Raw genomic sequence first — 20,966 nt, 5'->3', positions numbered from 1 at the left:
TAGGATAATTGGCAAAATCTAATTCAAATGTGATGGGTTGCATTCCAAAGAATGTGAGAGGACAGGTTGCCTGCAAAATGCCAGGACCCAGGCTGTTGGTGCCAGTCTCTCTCTAGCCAGTCTAACAATGTAAAAGCTGAGCAGAGAGCCTTTTTCTTTCAGGGTGAGCAGAAAAGTATAGTGTTTGAGTGGCACTTTTCATGCCTGGCATTCCTCAGGCTGAAACCTCGATCACAATCGGCGCTTGACGCTTGGAATATTGCGCAAATGTCCAGCAGACGTGATAGCAGTTCAAACTGTTGCTCTCTTAGGTGCTCAGGCATGAAACTGTGCAGCTCAAACACTATACTTTTCTGCTCACACTGAAAAAAAATTAGAGGGAACATTGCGCCACTGGCCGCAGATTTGATTCGGTGTAAGCGGGGGCTGAACACATGCTGCGACGACTTTGCGCCGTGTCTTTGCTGTGAGGCGGAGTAATTCAACACCCCCCCCAAAGAACGTGTGTGTGTGTGTGTGTGTGTGTGTGTGTGTGTGTGTGTGATTCCGCTTGATGAGATGGTGGTAGAAAAAGTATACGAATTGCGAATTGGATCAAAATTGGTGGCCAAAGGAGTGGAGGGAGGGAGGGAGGGAGGGAGGGAGGGAGGGAAGGAAGGAAGGAAGGAAGGAAGGAAGCCCTGCCCCCTGTGAAAAAAACTGAAGATGGAGCAGTGAATGAATAAACCATAGAAGCAACAAACAGTTAATGCGTAAGTAAGCTGAGGAGCAAGTTCTCAACTAAGGAAGCAATATAAGAAAGAAATATAAAAAGCTCAATATGCCAAAACACATGTTTTAGTCTTCATTTAATTACTTGTATTGTAATCTGATGTAACATCTTTTTAAAGTTAACGTTAGTTAGAAAAGATAGGGTACAGAACTTAAATAATAAAAAAATTGTACATTCATTTTGAAAAATAAATGCAATACTTGATTAATTTCATATCTTTATTTAAAATAGTTTTGGCATGGCATATGATTTTATTGACTCAGTTGGGAATGATGTGGATGTTGTATCTGATTCTGAGGTATATATATTCTTAAGTAGCATAACATATAGCATATTGTCCAAACTTGCTAGACTATTTAATTGATCTTACTACTTTAAAGGGGGAGAGTTTCATGATAAATTATTTTATTACATTTATGTTGCATTTATATATTATATTTATTATATTTATATTCCACATTATATATTTGTATTATTTTAGTGTTTATTGTCAATTTTGATAGATATTATATTGATATATCAATACTGATTTTAATCATACTAAATAACAATTACTGCTATTATTTATCAGCATTATTTACAGTTTTTAATATTGAGTTAGTCATATTTTAGAATAATAGCGTAATCTTTTAATAGGATAATTGGCAAAATCTAATTCAAATGTGATGGGTTGCATTCCAAAGAATGTGAGAGGACAGGTTGCCTGCAAAATGCCAGGACCCAGGCTGTTGGTGCCAGTCTCTCTCTAGCCAGTCTAACAATGTAAAAGCTGAGCAGAGAGCCTTTTTCTTTCAGGGTGAGCAGAAAAGTATAGTGTTTGAGTGGCACTTTTCATGCCTGGCATTCCTCAGGCTGAAACCTCGATCACAATCGGCGCTTGACGCTTGGAATATTGCGCAAATGTCCAGCAGACGTGATAGCAGTTCAAACTGTTGCTCTCTTAGGTGCTCAGGCATGAAACTGTGCAGCTCAAACACTATACTTTTCCGCTCACACTGAAAAAAAATTAGAGGGAACATTGTTTGTAGTCCCCATTGACTTTGCTTGTCAGACGGTTGCAAAAGCTGATCACACGACCTCGGGACACTGCAACAGTCATGAATATGAATTTGCCAAGCATCTGAATTTTGACCATGAAGATGCTGCAAGGTCATGAATGTGAAAAAACAGTCATACGTCACTTTTTTCAGTGCCGTTGTAACGGTCACTAAGTGAACTGTTGTAAGTCAAGGACTACTTGTAATTGGGCAATGAAGCCCCTTCAAGAAAACAACCAAGCTCACAAGAGCAAGGAGGATCCCCACAGCCCTAAGATTTCCTGTTGGGTCTTCCATCCAAGCAATAGGCTCTTGCTGGGAGGCCACAGCCTTTCCCAACTGGGAAAGAAGTGAGGGATGGCTCTCTCTTAATGGGGTGTGGTGGGTGGAAGGAAAACAGCCATTTCCTCAAAGGCTGCTTTCCTTCCAAAAGAAATTTGCCTCAGGCGGAGGTTGGGCTGGGAAAAGCCCTTCTGCCCCTACGCCTCAAATTGCTTCCTCTTCCTAGCACTTCCAGCCGCCGCAAGCACGCGGAAGCCAAGCGGCTTTGGGCGACGCCCCCCTCCCACTTTCCGCAAACAGGATGGCGCAAAGGGAGCGCAGGGCAACTGGGCAACAAAGGCAGGGCGGGCGCTTCTGTCCGAAGGCGGCAGAGCGCGGCGGAGGCGAGTGGGAGAGGAGGAAAAGAGCGCGCGCGCACCAGAGCCGCTTCTCCGCCTCTGCGTCGAGCAGCCCCAGATAGCAGCGACAGAAGCGGAGGAGACCCGCAGAGCTGCGAACGCGCCCGGCCGCCGCGAGCACGGCGGAAGGCTCGGCGTCCCTCCCGCCCACGCGCGTCCCCCCTAGACACGCATCCAGCCAGAGCCGCGCTGGAAAACGACAGCACCCCGGAGAGTTCGAGACGGAGCCTTGCTGCCGTTAACGCCCCGCCGGCCCCTCCGCTCCTCCACCTGCCTTCCGACGCCGCGCCCCCACACCGCTCCGGGCCGCCGGTGTCCCGCCAGTTTCCCGACCCAGCCTCTCTTGGGCAGCAGCGGCTGAACGGAGACGCCATGGGGAAGGAGACGCCGGGCAAGAAGGAGGGATGCGATTGCAAGCGGTTCCTGAAGAACAACTGGCTGCTGCTCAGCACCATCCTAGCCGTGGTTTTGGGTGAGTCGCGGGGGGACACCTTTCGGGAGGGAAGGGAGGGCGGCGGAGGCGCTCCTCTCCTCTCGCCCCCTGCCCGCGTTTGTGGGAGAAGACAATGGAGACCCGCAAAAGAAGGTGCTTAACGCCGAAAAATCTGGAGAGGTTCTTTGAAAGACTACGCGGGCTTGCCGTTTCCTTCTGGCAGTCCTCCAAGAGAAGGTAATTTACCTTCATCTGCTCTTGGGCGCAGAGGAAGGTAAATTAGCCGGCTGGGAGGAGGGTTAGAATAAGGTCCCCGGGTGACATCGCAGCCGTATGCGGTACATACCTTTATAAGGAAAGTTCATCAGCCCTGTTGCCATTGTGGACAAAACTCTAAATCCTTCATTTAATATCCAAAATTGCTGGCATGGTGAAATACTGCCGGGATGGAAGACCTGGTTCAGTACTGCCCTCTGTAAAAGTTGTAAAAATTAAGAAATCACAGCACCTAAATGGCCAAATCTTTCTATTCTGCTCTGATTCTAAAACTTATCTATTTAGAAATAGATCCCAGTTCAACAGCTTCATGTCTACCTTGGTGTCAGGTGTGATTCAGTTTATAAACTTACAGTCTTTTCACAGGACTGGTGCCACACTGCCATTGCTGTTAATTAATTGAGTGTATTTATCCAAATGAACATTCCTCTCCTTTCCATTAAAAGGTTTCTGCTTTCCTCCAGTCTTTCAACTTGTAGGTCATGATTATGACAAAATTATATCCCTTCAGTGAATGTTTTATTGCAAATGCCTTGTCTAATCTAAAGTGAAACTGGGTGAATTTTGTTTCTTGGTTAAGTAGATGTAGGGATTGTCGGCAGTGAAAGATTAACTGCATTTATTTAGAAACAGGTTGTTCTGTGTTTAGTGGCATGTATACCCAAGTAGGACTTTAAAAATCCAAGCAGCAACATCGAAGTGGAATTGGCTGTCTCAGATAGCAGGTTGAATCTACTACTTCCTATTTGAAAGGAGGGCAATAAGCTTTTGAAAAAATATCACAGAAGTAGACAGTGATGAACCACATCCATATCATTGTCAACAAAACAAATGACCCTTTTCAGCCACTGGGAACTTGACTTGAGATATCTTACTTTTTCCAAACCAAAGCAATGTTGAAAAGAAAATGGGTAAAGCGGAATGATCTCTCTAACCATCAGTAACATAATTGTCTCAAGATATAATGGAATGGGACCAATTTTGGTGTGGTGCAATGTTTTTCAATCTTGGCAACTTTCGGATGTATAGATTTCAAATCTTCAAGATTCCCCTGTCCGCATGCCAAATTTGCCAAGTTTGGTATGGAAGATGAAGTCAACAAAAGCAAGCAAGTTTGAAACTGGGCCTTTTTAGACTGGGTTTGAAGGGGAAAAAAAATCTCCCAATGTATCCTTATGGGAGACGCAGTAAAGCAGCAAGATGGAATATTTTTCACCCCGTTCATTCTAAGGCTCCTTCCTCCCCTGCGGTCATGTGACCCAGGGCACAGAATTTGCAGTCCGCGTTGTGTGCATACTCAGAACCAATGCAATATAATAGGAGGAATACAGAAACTCAGAGGCAGCACTTGTACTCCACTGTGATTAGACCCTCAGTATTGAATTATATACAGTATTGAATTAGATTAAAGTGGTAAAGGAGTTGAAAAGCTTTCAAGAAAATATTGTTGGTATGTTTTCCATACCTTGTTTAAGGATGTAGGTCACCGCAACTTTCATCTACTTTCCATTCCTGAAAACGATGTTATCACTTTCTATGTTATCCAAACCATATATAGCAGAAACTGGTTTACCAGTGTGACTGAATACTAGGGATAGATGCTTGTTTTTGAATATACCCTGTAATTCATTTCACTTTAAATTTCCCCAAAAATATAAAACACCAGTCACTATTTGTTCCCTGCCAAGATTGATTAAATAATTATTTTATCTCCCTTATAATTGAACTTATATCTTGGCATTAGTATAACCATTAAACATGTAGATCAAATATTGATCTATAGTTAAATGCTGGAACATCTTACTGGTTAGAAACAAATAAATTCTAGAAAAAATATGTTTCCATTTCCATTTTTTCCTCTCAGTGTTACTTTTTGTTCAGTTATTATTTCTCTCAATATTCCATATGTCTGTGTGTGTGTATCTCAAAGCAAACTGTCATTTTTAAGTAACTGAATAAAATAATAATACAAAAAACTTTTGATTACTGTTCATAAATTCCATTAAACCTGTTCAGATTTAAAGGCAGGACACTGCTTTGGGATTGTGGCATTAATTACATATGTACCCATTATATTACTTCATTTCAAGATATGCAATCAAGTGGAAAAAGAAATAGAAACATACCAAATCTGCCTTATGTGACACCATTCATTATGCTGCTCCATACTTTTCGACCCTTACAAACCAATTTTGTTTCATATAATTTATAATAATTATAAATAATAAATAATTTATAATTGATACTAATTTATACATTGCCTTTTGTTCTTTAAATGTCTTACTTCTCTCTTTCAAAGTATCTAAATTAACCCCATCCAACCATAGCTTTTTGTTCTTCTTTGTTTTACATGTTGGCCTTCATTCGTTCCTTCTGTAAGACCAAACCCCCTGAATGAATATTTTTCATACTGGTCACTAATGTTTATATTCAATCCCCATTCATTTATTTTTCATTCTACTTCATTTACTACACACTTCTTACCTAACCCTTCTCATTGTATTCAATTTATTTTCACATTTTTCCTAAGATACCCAATTCTTAGTATGACATAGCAAAGTGAGTAGGAGAATTTTATTCACCCCACTTTTGACTTCTATTATGAAACATTTATTCCTCACAACAAACTGATATTTGCATAGCTTAAAATTTCTCTCTTTTCCCAATTGTATTAAATGTTTTACACAAAATAAAAAATTTGCTCTAGTTGTTCACCAGGTATATATAATTTCATTTACCCTGTTTTATGCATCTACTTTTATCTTTAATATTAATTTCAAATCCATGTTGCTCACTACATATTATTTGTTTAACATTCTTTGTAAATTATTAGTTACTTAGCCAAATTCTTATCATAGAATTTATTTTCATTCATGTTTTATTTCCATCATATATTGCTCTCATCTTCAGGCATCAACATTCAACTTCAGAATCATGAATAACATTCCTTAACACAAGCTTTTTATGATAATTCACTATCAAATGCTTTATCAATTTTTTTAACTAAGATGTTAAATAGCAAGAATCTGGCCTTCACAGTCATAATCTGGCACAAAGCCAAACTAGACTTCCCTAATTTCACACTTCCCTAATTATGAACAGGTAGTCCTCAACTTATGACCACAGTTGAGCCCAAAATGTATGTTGCTAAGTGAAACATTTGTTAAATGAGCTTGCCCCATTTTAAGATGTTTCTTGCCACAGTTGTTAAGTGAATCACTACAGTTTTTAAATTAGTCAAACTTTTGTGAAGTGAATCTGACTTCTCCATTGACTTTGCTTGTCAGAAAGTCACAATAGGGGATCTCATGATTCTGGAATACCACAAGTGCCCTAAATAAGAATCAGTTACCAAGCATCAAATTTTGATCACATGATCATGGAGATGCTACAATAGTCGTAAGTGTGAAAACTGGTCATAAGTTGCAACTTTGAACAGTCACTAAATGAATTGTTATAAGTCGAGGAGTATCTGTAGTCAATATTCTGCCACCAAACATTATTCCCTCTTGGTTTTTGCTTTCTTTCCTTCTTGCTACCTTTCCCTTTTATAATGGGACACTTATTGTGAACTATCAGTTATTGAGCACAGATTCTGACTTCACATGTATCTTAAATGTCATACAGTCTTTTCCTAAGTAACATCAATTTTTGCCATCTATATAGGCTACACCTGCAGTCTTACCATTTAAAAAAAAATCTCATAGCATTTATAGCTTCTGTTTCATCAGCTTTGTTCTTGAGCATATTGATCTCAATCCCTTAGCTAGAACACTAGCATTCTTTCATTTCATTATCCTATATCATTTCATCACCTTTAGTTTTAATTCCTTCATTCTATTAGAGGTTTTTTGTTTTAGTTACTTACACTCACTTCTAAAACTTTTGTTTCATTCTGCATTTTAATACTTTTCCCTTGCTCTTTTTGAATTGTTTGCCACTATTACACACACAGACACACACAGACACACACACACAGAATACTTTATCTGTTTTTCAGCCTCATTTTGGCAGAATTATTCCATAATATCTATTTTTTCATCTACAGTCAATATCACCAAAATAACCAAGCATTATTTTCATATAGTGAAGCCTTGTTTTAATGAACCAATCGCAGAGATGATTTTCCGTTATTAACAAAGGTCCTGTAAATCATCAAGTGTGACATTACAGCGACAACTGGGTGATCATATCATTATGAAAAAGCATACAAATTACATAATTGTGACAATTTACATCATTGAGGAAATGATACAAATTGCAACAGATATGCATTTTGCTATGTGCACAGTCTATTACATCAAGGTCCCATGTATCATAGTTTCATTATATTTCCTGTTGGTTCTCTCACACAGAAATGTGTTAGTTCAGTAAGCTCCATTAGATGGGGATTTATCAGCAATACATCCTGTTTTTCTTCTCAACAGCAAAATATTTTGATCTGGCAAAATGATTTTTAAGGCACCATGTAAACACAGTCCACTATATTTAAGCCCCATTTATTTAAATAGAATGAAAAACAAAACATTACATCTACACATCAACACCTCAATTGGAGTGTAATCTCCTTTAGTCTTCATTTATAGGATTCCATTATAAATTTCCCATGGAAATCTAGGACTTAAAACTTCTAATTACATTTTATACTGCACAAATCTTTTGGTTTTAAAAGAATAAAAGGTATGATTTTAGGAAAGCTCCTATTAAAACTAATGAGAAGAAATAATTTGAGAGCAAACATACCTCTAATTGTCTAAATAGACTTCACTAGGGAGGCCCATGCCTTTCTGATATTTGGGCTTCTGTTATTTGCTTTATTTTTTTATATATATTTTTTTTATTAAAATTTGTTTGCCTCCCATTTCACTGCAAGGCAAAGGATTTTAACCTTTTGTTATCCTGAAAGTTTGATGAAGAATAGTTTTAGCTTTGCTACCCTAAAATAGTTGCCAATACCATTGCAGTACACACATGGCATACACACGGGGATGTGCAGTCAGGGGAGGTAGGGGAGGCAGAGCCTCACCACTGTCATCATGAAAAGAAAAAAATTGTAAAAGGAAAAAGGCAAGAACAGAGGTCAGGCTGAGCTAGTTCCTGCCAGAGTGACCATGGATGACTCTGCTTAACTGTTTAAAAAAGCCTCTAAAAAGTGCCCTCTACAGGAGGAGGCAGGAGAACGGCGTGCCTCATCTAGTTTGACTTTAGGCATTTTATGATCACTCGAGCAGAGTTAAGCAAGGGTTAAAAGTCTAAAAATTCCTGACGTCGGTGAGCCACGTCATTCTCCTGCCTCCTACTGTAGAGGGCGCTTTTTTAGAGGCTTTTTTAAACAGTTAAGCAGAGTCATCCATGGTGACTCTGGCAGCAACTAGCTCAGCCTGACCTCAGCACTCGCCTTTTTCCTTTTACAATTTTTTTCTTTTCATGATGACAGGCAAGAGCAGAGTTGAAATCCTCTCTGAAACAGATGGAAAAGATACATGTAGGTCGGAGGGACGGGGAGGAATTCAAACTTCATCCTAAAGTGTAGATCCCTCCCCAAGTGTAGTTTGATTGCAGGCAGAGCCACGTTGCCTTTTCAAACACACACACACACACTCACTCACTTTCTCTCTCTCACACACACACACACACAAAGACACAAACACACAGAGCTGGATAAAACTATATAAGCCCAGCTTCACTGATTACAAGTTTGAAAAGACAACGTGGCTCCGCCTGCAATCAAAGGCTCATATCGGCTCCCCTCTGGCTTCTCTGCCTCTTCTCTCACCCCAGCCTGCAAGCAGGAGGTGAGTGGGTGGGTGGGCTTTATTGCGTTCCAGGCATTTCCCACCCAGACAGCAGGCTGCATTTGCAATGGTGGGGATGTTTGGGGAAGGCAGCAGGGGAATTGGGGGGGGGGGTATGGCAGAGGAGCTGCTTTCAAGCCATTAGAAAATATATCCAATTCAACTTCTGTGTTTGTGTTTGTTTGAGAGAGAGAGTGAGTGAGAGAGGGAAGGAGGTAGGAGAGATAGTCCAGCTTCTCTGTGTGCGTGTGTCTGTTTGAGAGGGGAGAGAGGGAGGAAGGAGGGGGAGGGAGAAGAAAAAGAATGAAGGAAACTTTTTCGCAAAGGAGAAAAACAAATGCTGTTGCTTTAAATCAGAACTGAGCATGGCTGGCTGTGGAATTCTGGGAGTCCACAAGTCTAAAAAAATTTGAAACCCACCATTGTGTCAGTGCCTCACCAGCCGTAAATCTCACCGCATGTCACTGATACATGCAATGTTCAGTATTTTGAAGCACTGTTATTATGAAGTCCTTCTATGCTAAAAGTGTTTTAATATTTGTTTCTTTATAATTTAAAGTAGTCTTATCACAACAAATGATATAATAAAATACAGGTAATCCTCAATTTACACTATTTCAGCTGGTTTCTGAAAAGCAAAGTCAACTATTTATGGTGGTTGTGTTCCTGAGTCATACAATCCCCTTTTGCGATCTTCTGACAAAGTCAATGGGGGAAGCCAGATTCACTTAACAAACGTGTTACTATCTTAACAACTGCAGTGATTTACTTAATAACTGTAGCAAGAAAGGTTGTAAAATGGAGCAAAACTCACTTAAAAATTGTCCAGCCTAGCAACATAAAATTTTGGGCTCCATTGTACTCAAATGTTGAGGATTATCTGTAGTGTACTTCAGTATTACAAATTACAATATTAAACCCTTTGTAACTCAATTTATTTTGAAATAAATCAGTAAATCTGTCAAATTTCAACTTCACCAGACTTTTTTTGATCTAAAGACATTGTTTATTCTTTATTTACTTACTATTAGTGAATAGCAGCTTAAAGAGAGTTGGTTGAACATTTTGTTTTCCAGTTGCAGAGAGTGCATATTAAGTGCGCACTGATGTGCAACCTTTTGTCGTTATCAGTCTTACTAAGTTCCAAAGGATTTGCTGATACATCGTATGACTACATTTGATTTTTGCAATACTTCATTGCAAAATATAGTGTAATGGTAGATTTCAAAAGGATAAACTGGCAGAGGATAGCCAGGCACCTCCCTCCTGTCTTTCAATTAGAGATGCGAAGACTTGAAAAGAATCAGGTTCTTTCCAGTGAGGAAAGCTTGGAGAAAAAAACACACACACACAAAACTCATCTCCTGTCTACTACAAAAAGTTTACAGCCTGTCCTCAAAATTGGGACTAGAATTTCCATGGCTAAGCAAGGTGGTTGTTTAGTAAGTCAGACCCAATTTTATAACCTTTTCTGCCAAGATTGTTAAGCAAATCACTGCAGTTTTGAAGTGAATCATGTGGAATCTACTTGCCATCATTGGCTTTGCTTTTCCGAAGCCAGATGGCATAGTGCAGATAGTGATGACATGCAGCGGTGGGATTTACCATCCTTACTGGTTCGCAAATGTGAGCGCGAGCGAGTGCTTGCTTTGCTTGCACGTGCCACGCATGCACACTGCCTTCTATACATGTGCGGTGCTCATGCATTACATCAGAGTGATGGGGGGCAGAGCCTCCCACAGCCGCCACTACTGGTTCACCCAAAACGGAGAGAACTGGCTAAATACCATCTCTGATCACATGACTCTAAGAAGGGGCAAGTGTTGTAAATATTCGCCAGTTCCTAACACCCAAAATTTGATCCTGGCACCATGGCAATGATGCAATGGTCAATAACTTCAAGAACCAGTCATAGGTCATTTTTTTCAATGCCGTTGTAACTTTGAACAGTTGTTAAACAAATGGTTGTATATTAAGCTCCAGTCAGATTTAATTAAATTTTCCCTGGAAATAAAACAGCCACTGGTAAATCCCCATTGATATACAATTTTTCACCTATAGTGTGCTGAATGCACTTCTCCAAAGATGTAGATGCAGTACTCCTAACAGAATTGAACTGCAATGTTTCAAGGGGCATTTCTCTAATCATACAGAAGGAAGAGAACAGAAAACGGGAATATTTTATTGCAGAGTAGAAAATACATTCTCTAGATATATAATTGTACAAACATTCATCGACTTTCTGAAAAACAAACTACACTATAAAATATAAGATGATATATTCAGAAGGAAGATACTAAAAAATAGAAAGATGTTTATTTTGCATATAATCTTATACAGGTAGTCCTCAAGTTAGGACCACAACTGAGCCCCAAACTCTGCTGATAAGCAAGAGAATTGCTAAGTGAGTTTTGCATCATTTTACAACCTTTCTTGAATTGAATTGAATTGAATAAGTTTATTTATAGGCCGCCCTTTTCCCTGAGGGGACTCAGGGCGGCTAACAACTTATAGGGGGGGGGGGATACAGACAGTAACATATAACATAACACATAATTAAAAAGTAAACAACATTCATTCAACATTCGGGTGGGGGCAGATCAATCTTTACCCCCAGGCCTGGCGGGATAGCCAGTTCTTGAGGGCTGCGCGGAAGGTCTGAAGGGTGGTGAGGGTACGAATCTCCACGGGGAGATCGTTCCAGAGGGTCGGAGCTGCCACTGAAAAGGCTCTCCTCCGCGTAGTAGCCAGCCGGCACTGGCTGGCAGATGACACTCGGAGGAGGCCTAATCTATGAGATCTAATCGGTCTCGAGGAGGTAATCGGCAGGAGGCGGTCTCCCAAGTACCCTTTCTTGCCACACTTGTTAAGTGAATCACTGCAATTATTAAGTTAGTTACACGGTTGTTAAGTGAACCTGGCTTTCCCAATGACTTTGCTCGTTAGAAGTTTGCAAAAGTTGATCACGTGACCCTGAGACCTGCAACTGTCATACATATGAGTCAGTTGACAAGCATCTGGATTTTGATCATGTGACCTTGGGAATGCTGCAATGGTCGTAAGTGTGAAAAACAATCATAAATCACTTTTTTCAGTGCCATTGTAACTCTGAATGCTCACTAAATGAACTGTGTAAGTTGAAGACCATCTGTACAATGTTGGATCCTGAACAGGGCACATTTTCCTAATGCCCCTTTGTACAATAAGCATAAGAGGCAACTACATATGATGCACAGACAGGACTCATGTTTACAATATGCTTGTGGATTCGCCATGCTTCATCCACCTTGTTATTGTTGAAGATTTGATAATTGCAACTTTGGAAATCAAAGCATACCTAAATTGGGATAAAGAAATTGTAATGAAATACAGAAAATGGGGTGAGGTTGAATGTGAGTAATTCGAAACTCATTTGAGTCATTTTACAGCTGCCTACCAAGATGTCAATTATTTTCTTCAGTGTCTCTATTCCTCCTTATTGTTACATTAAATGAGATTTCTGTGGCTCTTTGGTAGATAATGCTAATCTCAAAAGTATAGCTGTTCGGTTTATACTGAAAAATAAATTCTTTATGCCTCTTCATCCAATGAGCAATCTAAACTTAAACAAAAGCTTGATAGTTTCTAAATATATTTCCACATCATACATGCATTGTCAATGTTTCTATTTCTTTCATTTTAGCTTGCTTTAATTCTCGTCCTTTCAAAGGCTTAACAAGTAATTGATTAGAATTCTTTCCTGTTATCAGGCAATTCTCTGTCAAAGAAGAAAGTTGCTAGAAAATGAAAAGGGAAAAGGTGAAAAATAACACACAATGAGGAGAGTTGTAATCATATCCTCATTACATTCCATTTGGAAGGAGGAGGCTGGATTAATTAGATCAGTTTTATTATCAACAGGGTGGATATACATGATGAAACTTTGATTTGGTTTACATTATCATAAAGACATAAATATCTTAAATACCATGGTTTAGTATGTTTTTCAGAATCTGAATTAAAAGTATAGTTTTTTTCATGAAGTACAAAGTCAACTAGATAAAGAAGTATTTAATAAAAGATAATTGTTTATAAACCCAAAATTCCTATTCTTATGTTCCTATTTAAGAGAGAGCCAAGTTACTATTATCTAGTTCATTGCAAATACTAACAAAGTAGTTTTTATTTATAGCTTTTTAAACAATTGAAACAGTTAAGAAAAATATATGTCAGTAGAACAAATTTATGGTATAATAAAAGTCAAGCAGCTGAGATGAAATTTTTGATGCCTTTGTGTCCATAATGGGATTTCTAAAATATATTTTGGCATTTTACAGAATTTATTTTCAACTATTGCAGTTTCCACCATATAAAGATAGTTGGTGTTGACTAAACATTTAGTTAAGTTTACTCTTAAAACAGAGTTACATTTATTGAGTTTCAGTTATCTGTTAAAGATAATGGTAGGAAAAATCAGAAGAATAACAATATTTTAATTTATTGTGCCTGAGTTAATCTAATTTTAGGCAAATGTATATACTTAGGAACCTCCTATGGAAATCAGTGGAGAAAATTCCCCAAAAATGTGTTACAGAATTGAAACTACCGTGTATTTCTCTTACGCATCTATCCTGTACCTTTAAAACCAAAAATAATTTACCAGTACAAGTATTACCTATAATTAAATTTAATTAGCTGGATCAACTCATATTAAAGACAAAGTGTATTATTACATAATGGCTGAGTGAAAAAGAAAGAAGAATCCCATAGATCAAAATAGGACATTATACAAAAGGTTATACTTATCAATCTTCTAACTACATTATAGATACATACAGGGATGGGATTCTACCGGTTCGGACTGGTTCAGATGAACCGGTAGTTCTGACGATCATCTAGGAGTGAACATTTCACTCCGCCAATCAGCTAGGCCCACCCGCCTTCCCCTGCGCTATACTCCTCTATATTCCCTTTTCTGAAGCCCAGCTGATAGGCGTGCAGAGCGGATTGCCATGCATCAGCTGTTTTGCACCAGGGCTGCAGTAGAATGTAAGTTTTCAAATGCACTGAGCACGCATGGAATGCATGTTTGGCACATTCAGCAAACCGGTTGTTACACCAGTTGAATCCCACCACTGGATACATTGCTGTAAATTTCAGAGATTTCAGATGAAGCCACATTTAAGAAAAACCCATACAATTTGGCTTAGTATATTGTCTGACTCCAGCTGTTTTAGTAATCTTGGATTCCTTTTATAATGAACCCAGTGATGAGGAGCCCATTCTTAACACCCCATAGTTCCTGCCAATGTATTTTCAGCAACAAACACCTCCAAATAAGTGCAGCTTTTATTTCTCTATTAAAATATGATTCAATCAAACATGCTAATATTAAATTATTAATTCTTTAAAAATAGCCAGCCAAAATAAGAAATGTTTTAAGTTAATCTGTGTCTCCACAGTATATGTGCATACAATCGCACACTTACTGTATTTTTTGGAGTATAAGATGCAACGGAGTATAAGACGCACTGGAGTATAAGACGCACCAAGATTTTGAAGAGGAAAATTAAAAAAAAGTTTTTGCACTTTGCAGACTTCCCAAAAACGGCCCGTTTTTTGTCAAAAAAAGGCCATGCATAGCCTTTAGGAGACTTATATAGCATGTCTGAGGGCTGGGGGGGGGGCAAAATTGAGCAAAAAACGGCCTGTTTTTCGCTCATTTCTGCCCTCCCCAGCCCTCTATAAGTCTCCTAAAGGCATGCACGACCATTTTGGTGAAGGGGGTGGCGTTTCAGGAGTCAAAAAATGCTGTATTTAGTGTATAAGATGCACCCAGATTTTCAGCCTCTTTTTTGAGGGAAAAAGGTGTATCTTATAATCTAAAAAATACGGTACATTACATACTCACGAGTTGGAATCTTAAGTTTAAAATCTGAAAACTATGAGATAAAGCAGTAATTTAAAGGTAACCATAGCTCTCAGCCTATGTAGTTTGGCAAACATTACTGCCCCAGGCTACTAATATTGATGACTAAATTATCAAATGGCTCTGAGCAAAACCTCTGATCTTTACCACACATTAGGATCCAAATGGGTGGCAGGAAATAACATTCATTAATACAAACGATCAAGCTAATTTTACTGCTCAGTAAACTGAACATTTATATATTTCATTTCTCCAGACATAACACCTAGGAGGTGTTAAAACAAAATGGTAAGGTCATATATCTTAATTAAAAATTGTTCTTCATATATGAAGTTATGATCTGTTTTATCAAATGTTGCTGTCCCTATAGTACTGTGATGGCAAACCTTTAAGTACGCAGCGCCATCTTTCTGGGCATGCCAGCTGGTGTCCGTTGCTCTTTTGGATTCCGGTGCATTCATGCACGTCAGCCAGCTGGTCTTCACATGCTCAGGAGCGCCAGAAACTGGAAGACCTGCTCCCTGGCACGCATGCATACAGGGGAACTTCTATTCCTGCTTCTAGCACTCCCTTGCGCATGCGCACGCAATCACGTTTCAGCACTTGGTGCCGAAAAGGTTCGCAAACACTGCTATAGTATGACTGTTTGAGACAGGTGGAAAAAAGAGGGGGCAAAGTCACACACAGTCTTTTAACAACCCTTTGTTTCCTTTGTCTCTTTTTATTAATATGTCATATTTTGTAATTTATTTCACATTTTAGGAATAGGACTAGGACTTGCTGTTCGGGAATATGGAAAGCTCTCCAACCTGGACAAATTTTACTTTGCATTTCCTGGAGAAGTTCTAATGAGAATGCTCAAACTCATCATATTGCCATTAATTATATCAAGCATGATAACAGGTAAGAAAAATGGTATTTTTCTTAACAGAAGTTAAAAACTATTTAACTAAGAACAATATTATATATTTAGACTGGTTTCAATCTGTCCTCAGTGGTGTATTAACCATTAAGCAAACTAAGCACGTGCTTAGGGCACCAGGCCCAAGAGGGCACCACAAAGTTGAGAAAGAAAGAAAAAAACCAATGAAGATTTGTACAGGATGTACAAAGGAGGGGGGCACCAAGATTTGTCAGTGCTTAGGGCACCAGTGGGCCTTAATCTGCCACTGTCTGTGCTGTGTCTACTTTAGTAAAAGTTTACCACTGAATAAACTTTGTGAGGATGAGTTTTGTTATTGCAAAATGTTAGAAAAATCAAACACTTTCAATGAATCAAGTAAGTGATTCCTAAACAATCCAAACAAAATCTTAGTCTAAATATCCAGCAGGTCTAAAAAACATATCTCTGCCTTTTAAAAAATATGTTGCTAATTGATTCACAGCACTATTGTTTTTCTGATATTTTTAAACCAAGTTTCTAATATATCTTGTTAATTTGTTAAAGAAACAACATATTATATGAGAATGGGATGCTTAAGGAACCATTATTTCTCTCTTTCTCTCTCCTCTCTCATGAAATGGAATTTGACTATTAACAATCAAAAATAAATATTCAATGTAGAATGAAATCTGAATTCTCTTCCCCAAATATTCAAAATATGAACATACTCAGTGTTAGAAATACACCCACACCCTGAATAATCCTATTTCTGCTATAAAAAAAATCAGGAACTCCAAAGTTAGAATAGGTTTAAACAATTAAGGCTTATATTCAGAGTTTAACTTCCTCCTTTCCAGGTAAATGGAGAAGAGGAAGCAGGAGTATACAAATTTGGTGGGTCTTTTTGGTCTGACATGAATAATAGATTGTACATTTTTACTTTAAATAGATTGATTTCAAGTAAAAAACACTTTCTGAAGTGGAATGGGAATGCAGTGTGATAAATTTAACATGGGTTCTTGCAGCCTGAAAATGTCAGGACTTTAATTTTAAATTACATTAAACATCCTTAGTCCTAGTGGACAACCATTTAAATATGAGCCAGCAGTGTGCAGCAGCTGCCAAAAAAGCCAACATAGTTCTAGGCTACATAAACAGAAGGATAGAATCAAGATCACGTGAAGTGTTAATATTACTTTATAATGCTTTGTTAAGCCACACTTGGAATACTGCATTCAGTTTTGGTCGCCACGATGTAAAAAAGATGTGGACACTCTAGAAAGAGTGCAGAGAAGAGCAACAAAGATGATTAGGTGACTGGAGACTAAAACATATGAAAAACGGTTGCAGGAACTGGGTATGTCTAGTTTAATGAAAAGAAGGACTAGGGGAGACATGATAGCAGTGTTCCAGTATCTATGGGGTTGCCATAAAGAAGAGGGAGTCAAACTATTCTCCAAGGCACCTGAGGGTAGAACAAGAAGCAATGGGTGGAAACTAATCAAGGAGAGAAGCAACTTAGAACTGAGGAGAAATTTCCTGACAATTAGAACAATTAATCAGTGGAACAGCTTGTCTCCAGAAGTTGTGAATGCCCGAACACTGGAAGTCTTTAAGAAGACGTTGGACAGCCATTTGTCTGAAACGGTATAGGGTTTCCTGCCTAGGCAGGGGGTTGGACTAGAAGACCTCCAAGGTCCCTTCCAACTCTGCTATTGTATCCCCCTAATTTTACCTCTAACACAAGAGGAATAGTAATCCAGAACATCAGGGCTGACAGCCAGTAGCTGTTTTTGTTTTTTGTAGCCCTCGAGATTGTTTTATCCACTATTGCTTAAGATTGGTGGCACAATTTTACATCAATGGAATGGCAGTAAATGGAAGTTAAAAAAATAATTAGAAGTTACCATAAAGCAAGGAGCTATTAGACTTGAAATATTAGATCATCTGGATTCTGCACAAAAAGAGGCCCATGAAAATATTTACAGATCTCTCCCATCCTGAACATAAATTGTTTCAACTACTACCCTCAAAACGACTATAGAGCACTGCATAGTTTTTCCCTGAACTCCATCACTCTGCTAAATAAATAATTCCCTCACCACTGTCAAATCATTCACCAAGGCTGCATTACTATTAGTTCTCTCAACGTTTCTATCACAAATCTCCTCCCACTTATGACTGCAGGACTGTAACTTTATTGCTTGTATCCTTACGATTTATATTGATATTGATTGTTTCCTGATTGCTTATTTGTACCCTATCATTAAGTGCTCTACCTTATGATTCTTAACGAATTTATCTTGTTTTTTAATGTATACTGAGGGCATATGCACCAAAAACAAATGCCTTGTGTGTCAAATCTCACTTAGCCAATATAGAATTCAATTCTGTTCTGTTCTATTCTATTCTATTCTATTCAGTATTTCCTACAACTTTGTTGTAGGAATCCTATCTAATAAATCCTATCTAATAAATTTCAATTTATGAAAACACAGATGTAAGAGAAAGAAAAAAGTCAATATATAAACCTTGTCATTAAAAACAAATTAGGAGTAACATAACTATAAAATTATACGACTTGCAATATATTGGTAATCAAATAGATGAGGGAGTAGACTCATTATCTATTCTAGTAGTTAATAGAATAGATAATAGAAGGAGAGCTGTTATTGTTGTTGTCATTATATAATTTAGCAACTGCTAGACTCCATTAGGGCTCTAGGCAGTTGACCATTTAAAATAAGCAACAATTAAAAAAATACAAATATCATTGGGATTCAGTTGGTTAACTTAGTTAAAACTAAGTAGTTTCTAGAAGGAGGAACTGTCTGTCTATATGAGTTGTCAGCAACAAAACAGGTTGCCACGTGAAGTGATAATTACTTTGATGGAGGTCTTTAAAGGCAGAATGACCATCTGTCAAAGATGGAGCCCTTCACTTAGCAGGAGTAAGGATTAGGTGAATTCTAAGGTCATCTCTAACTCCACAACTGATAAGTGGATAGTAATTGGTACTAATCCCACAAGAACTGTATCTGGGTGGGGAGGAAGCCATATGCAGTATTAAGCTGTCATTAGAAAGAAAGAAAAATGAAACAGAATAAGCTATACATCAAGATTGATTCAGGCCATGAACTCTAGTAATTCTAGAGTTGGGAAATCAGAGAGTCATGTATTAAAGGCTGAAGTTAATTAACAGTAATCACTTAGAAAAATATTTGCATTACCTTTTTGTAAATCTTCTATATGTGTGTGTGTGTGTGTGTATGCATGTATGTATGTATGTATGCGTGTGTGTGTGTGTGTGTATGTATGTATGTATATATATATATATGGCTGTGTGAGAGTATGTGTGCGTGCGGCATACGTGTGTGTGCTTGTGTGCGTGTATTCCAGCATAACTCTGGAACGCAATTCCAACTAAATTGGGTAAACAGATTACTTACTCTCTGGAAACAAATACTGTGGCTGTAAGACATCCCTAACACCCCTCAGGGCATGTGTTCTGTTAAGATACAAGTCTGTTGTGCCTTAGAATGGCTTCTACCACACTGCCGTAAAATGGCTTCTTCTGTACAGTGCTGTGGTAACGGTTTCTTAGTACTCCACAAGGGGGCTCCCTCTGGTACGGGGGAAAATCTAACATTAGAAATTGTGGCAACGTTCATGGGAGGAAGGTTGGGATAAATAAATAAATACCCGGGCAGTGCCAGGTTAGCAGCTCGTATTAAATAAAATTAAATCATTCAAATAAACATGAGTTATGGAAGAAAGCTATCTATTAATACAAGATTGCCAGGGTATGAACTAGAGAAAGTTCAGAACCAATTTAATTGCCAATATAAGTCTCTAGAAATATATTTATGTTGACCCACTTTGGCACTTTTAATTGGCAGCACTAGAAGGGATGTTTAATAATATATTTATCAGTTGGCAACAGGAATGGTGATTTCAACTTACAGTACTGCAGGCATTTATCAAATCTAATCTATTATATCTATAATTTACCTTTACCCCATAATCATATAGAATATTACTAAAGTTGCAGCTTATTGGTCTGATGATTTTAGTCATTTTTCTGAAGTTGTAGCAAGTTTGATCTGTGCTGCAATTACCACCAGTTCCTGTTCTTGTGACTGAATGGAGTTTTTTCTACTGTGCATGCAGAGTATATGGTCAGTTTAATGTTGATATTGTGCATCCAGTAATGTCCATGTATAGATTTGTCTTTTAATCTATTGAAATAATATATGGTATATGCTATAAAGACTGAGTATTCTTGGAAATTTAATCGGTCTCTTTTTTGTTCTGTAGTGTAGACTACGAAGATCCCCCCCCCATTATTCTAATGCCATTTTACTTCCATCATTAACATTACATGAATTAATTAACATTAACACAATGTTCATATTACATTTGGCATGGAGTGATGTGTTGATTACTTATTGTAATCCAGCTGCACATTCAACTTGTGATTCCTCTGGAACTTGGAGCATTGGACTATTACATTAGATTTTGAGATCATTGTATCATTTCTGGGATTGTTTCAGAGCACTAATTTTGATACCCTTTTGTTAATAACGATGGCTATTCCATTTCTTTTGAGATTTTATTGCCTGCAATAGAAGAACTGGGGCTATGAAATGATACATTTCAATCCATTCCAGTTTGCTGAATACTAGAATATTTTTATTTACTTACTAACTTATTTCAGGGTTTAATTTTGACCTTTCTACTGTGAAAACTGGAAGTTTGCTTTAATTTATGGTTAAATACCAATGCGGCATTGAACTTTTCCTTTGCTTCTGGGCACATCAGCAGTTGGGCTTCCTTTTGGCTTTGATCCAACCGCACTTTTACCATTAGTACTACTCATACTTGCTTACTACTCCAGTATTATGTTCCATATTTTCTGAACTGGGTGAGGGGAGTGTTGGGAGTCTCATCTTCCAGTATCATGTTGACATTATCCTGATTCTAAATGGCCATTTATTGTTCAGGACAGAATTTTGGATTTGTTTCCTTCTCTCTTTCCCCCCATATACATAGGCGTTGAGCTTCTACAGTTGGTTGTTGGAAAAAGTGTGGGCTTGCATATCTGCATCAGTCCTCATCATAGCTTTCGGTGAACGTACGAAATATTTGCAGCCAAGGAGTTTTGCTGCCATGCAATAACACA

The 20,966-nt window shown here is 38.2% G+C and overlaps 1 protein-coding gene across 1 annotated transcript in view; it reads left to right on the top strand.

Moving 5' to 3' along the window:
• Positions 1–2,402: 2,402 nt before the first annotated feature.
• The window catches only part of SLC1A1 (solute carrier family 1 member 1), a 48,039-nt gene continuing 29,475 nt past the window's right edge, over positions 2,403–20,966 (top strand). The window contains exons 1-2 of the mRNA XM_032214318.1: positions 2,403–2,961; positions 15,664–15,804. Coding sequence (XP_032070209.1) covers positions 2,862–2,961; positions 15,664–15,804 — 241 coding nt within the window. The 5' untranslated portion in view covers positions 2,403–2,861. The remainder of the gene's footprint in view (positions 2,962–15,663; positions 15,805–20,966) is intronic.

Source organism: Thamnophis elegans, chromosome 3 (genome assembly GCF_009769535.1).
Source record: "Thamnophis elegans isolate rThaEle1 chromosome 3, rThaEle1.pri, whole genome shotgun sequence".
Classification (NCBI taxonomy): Eukaryota; Metazoa; Chordata; class Lepidosauria; order Squamata; family Colubridae; genus Thamnophis; species Thamnophis elegans.
Note: the sequence above shows the minus strand (reverse complement) of the source record. Positions and strands in the feature narration are given on the sequence as shown.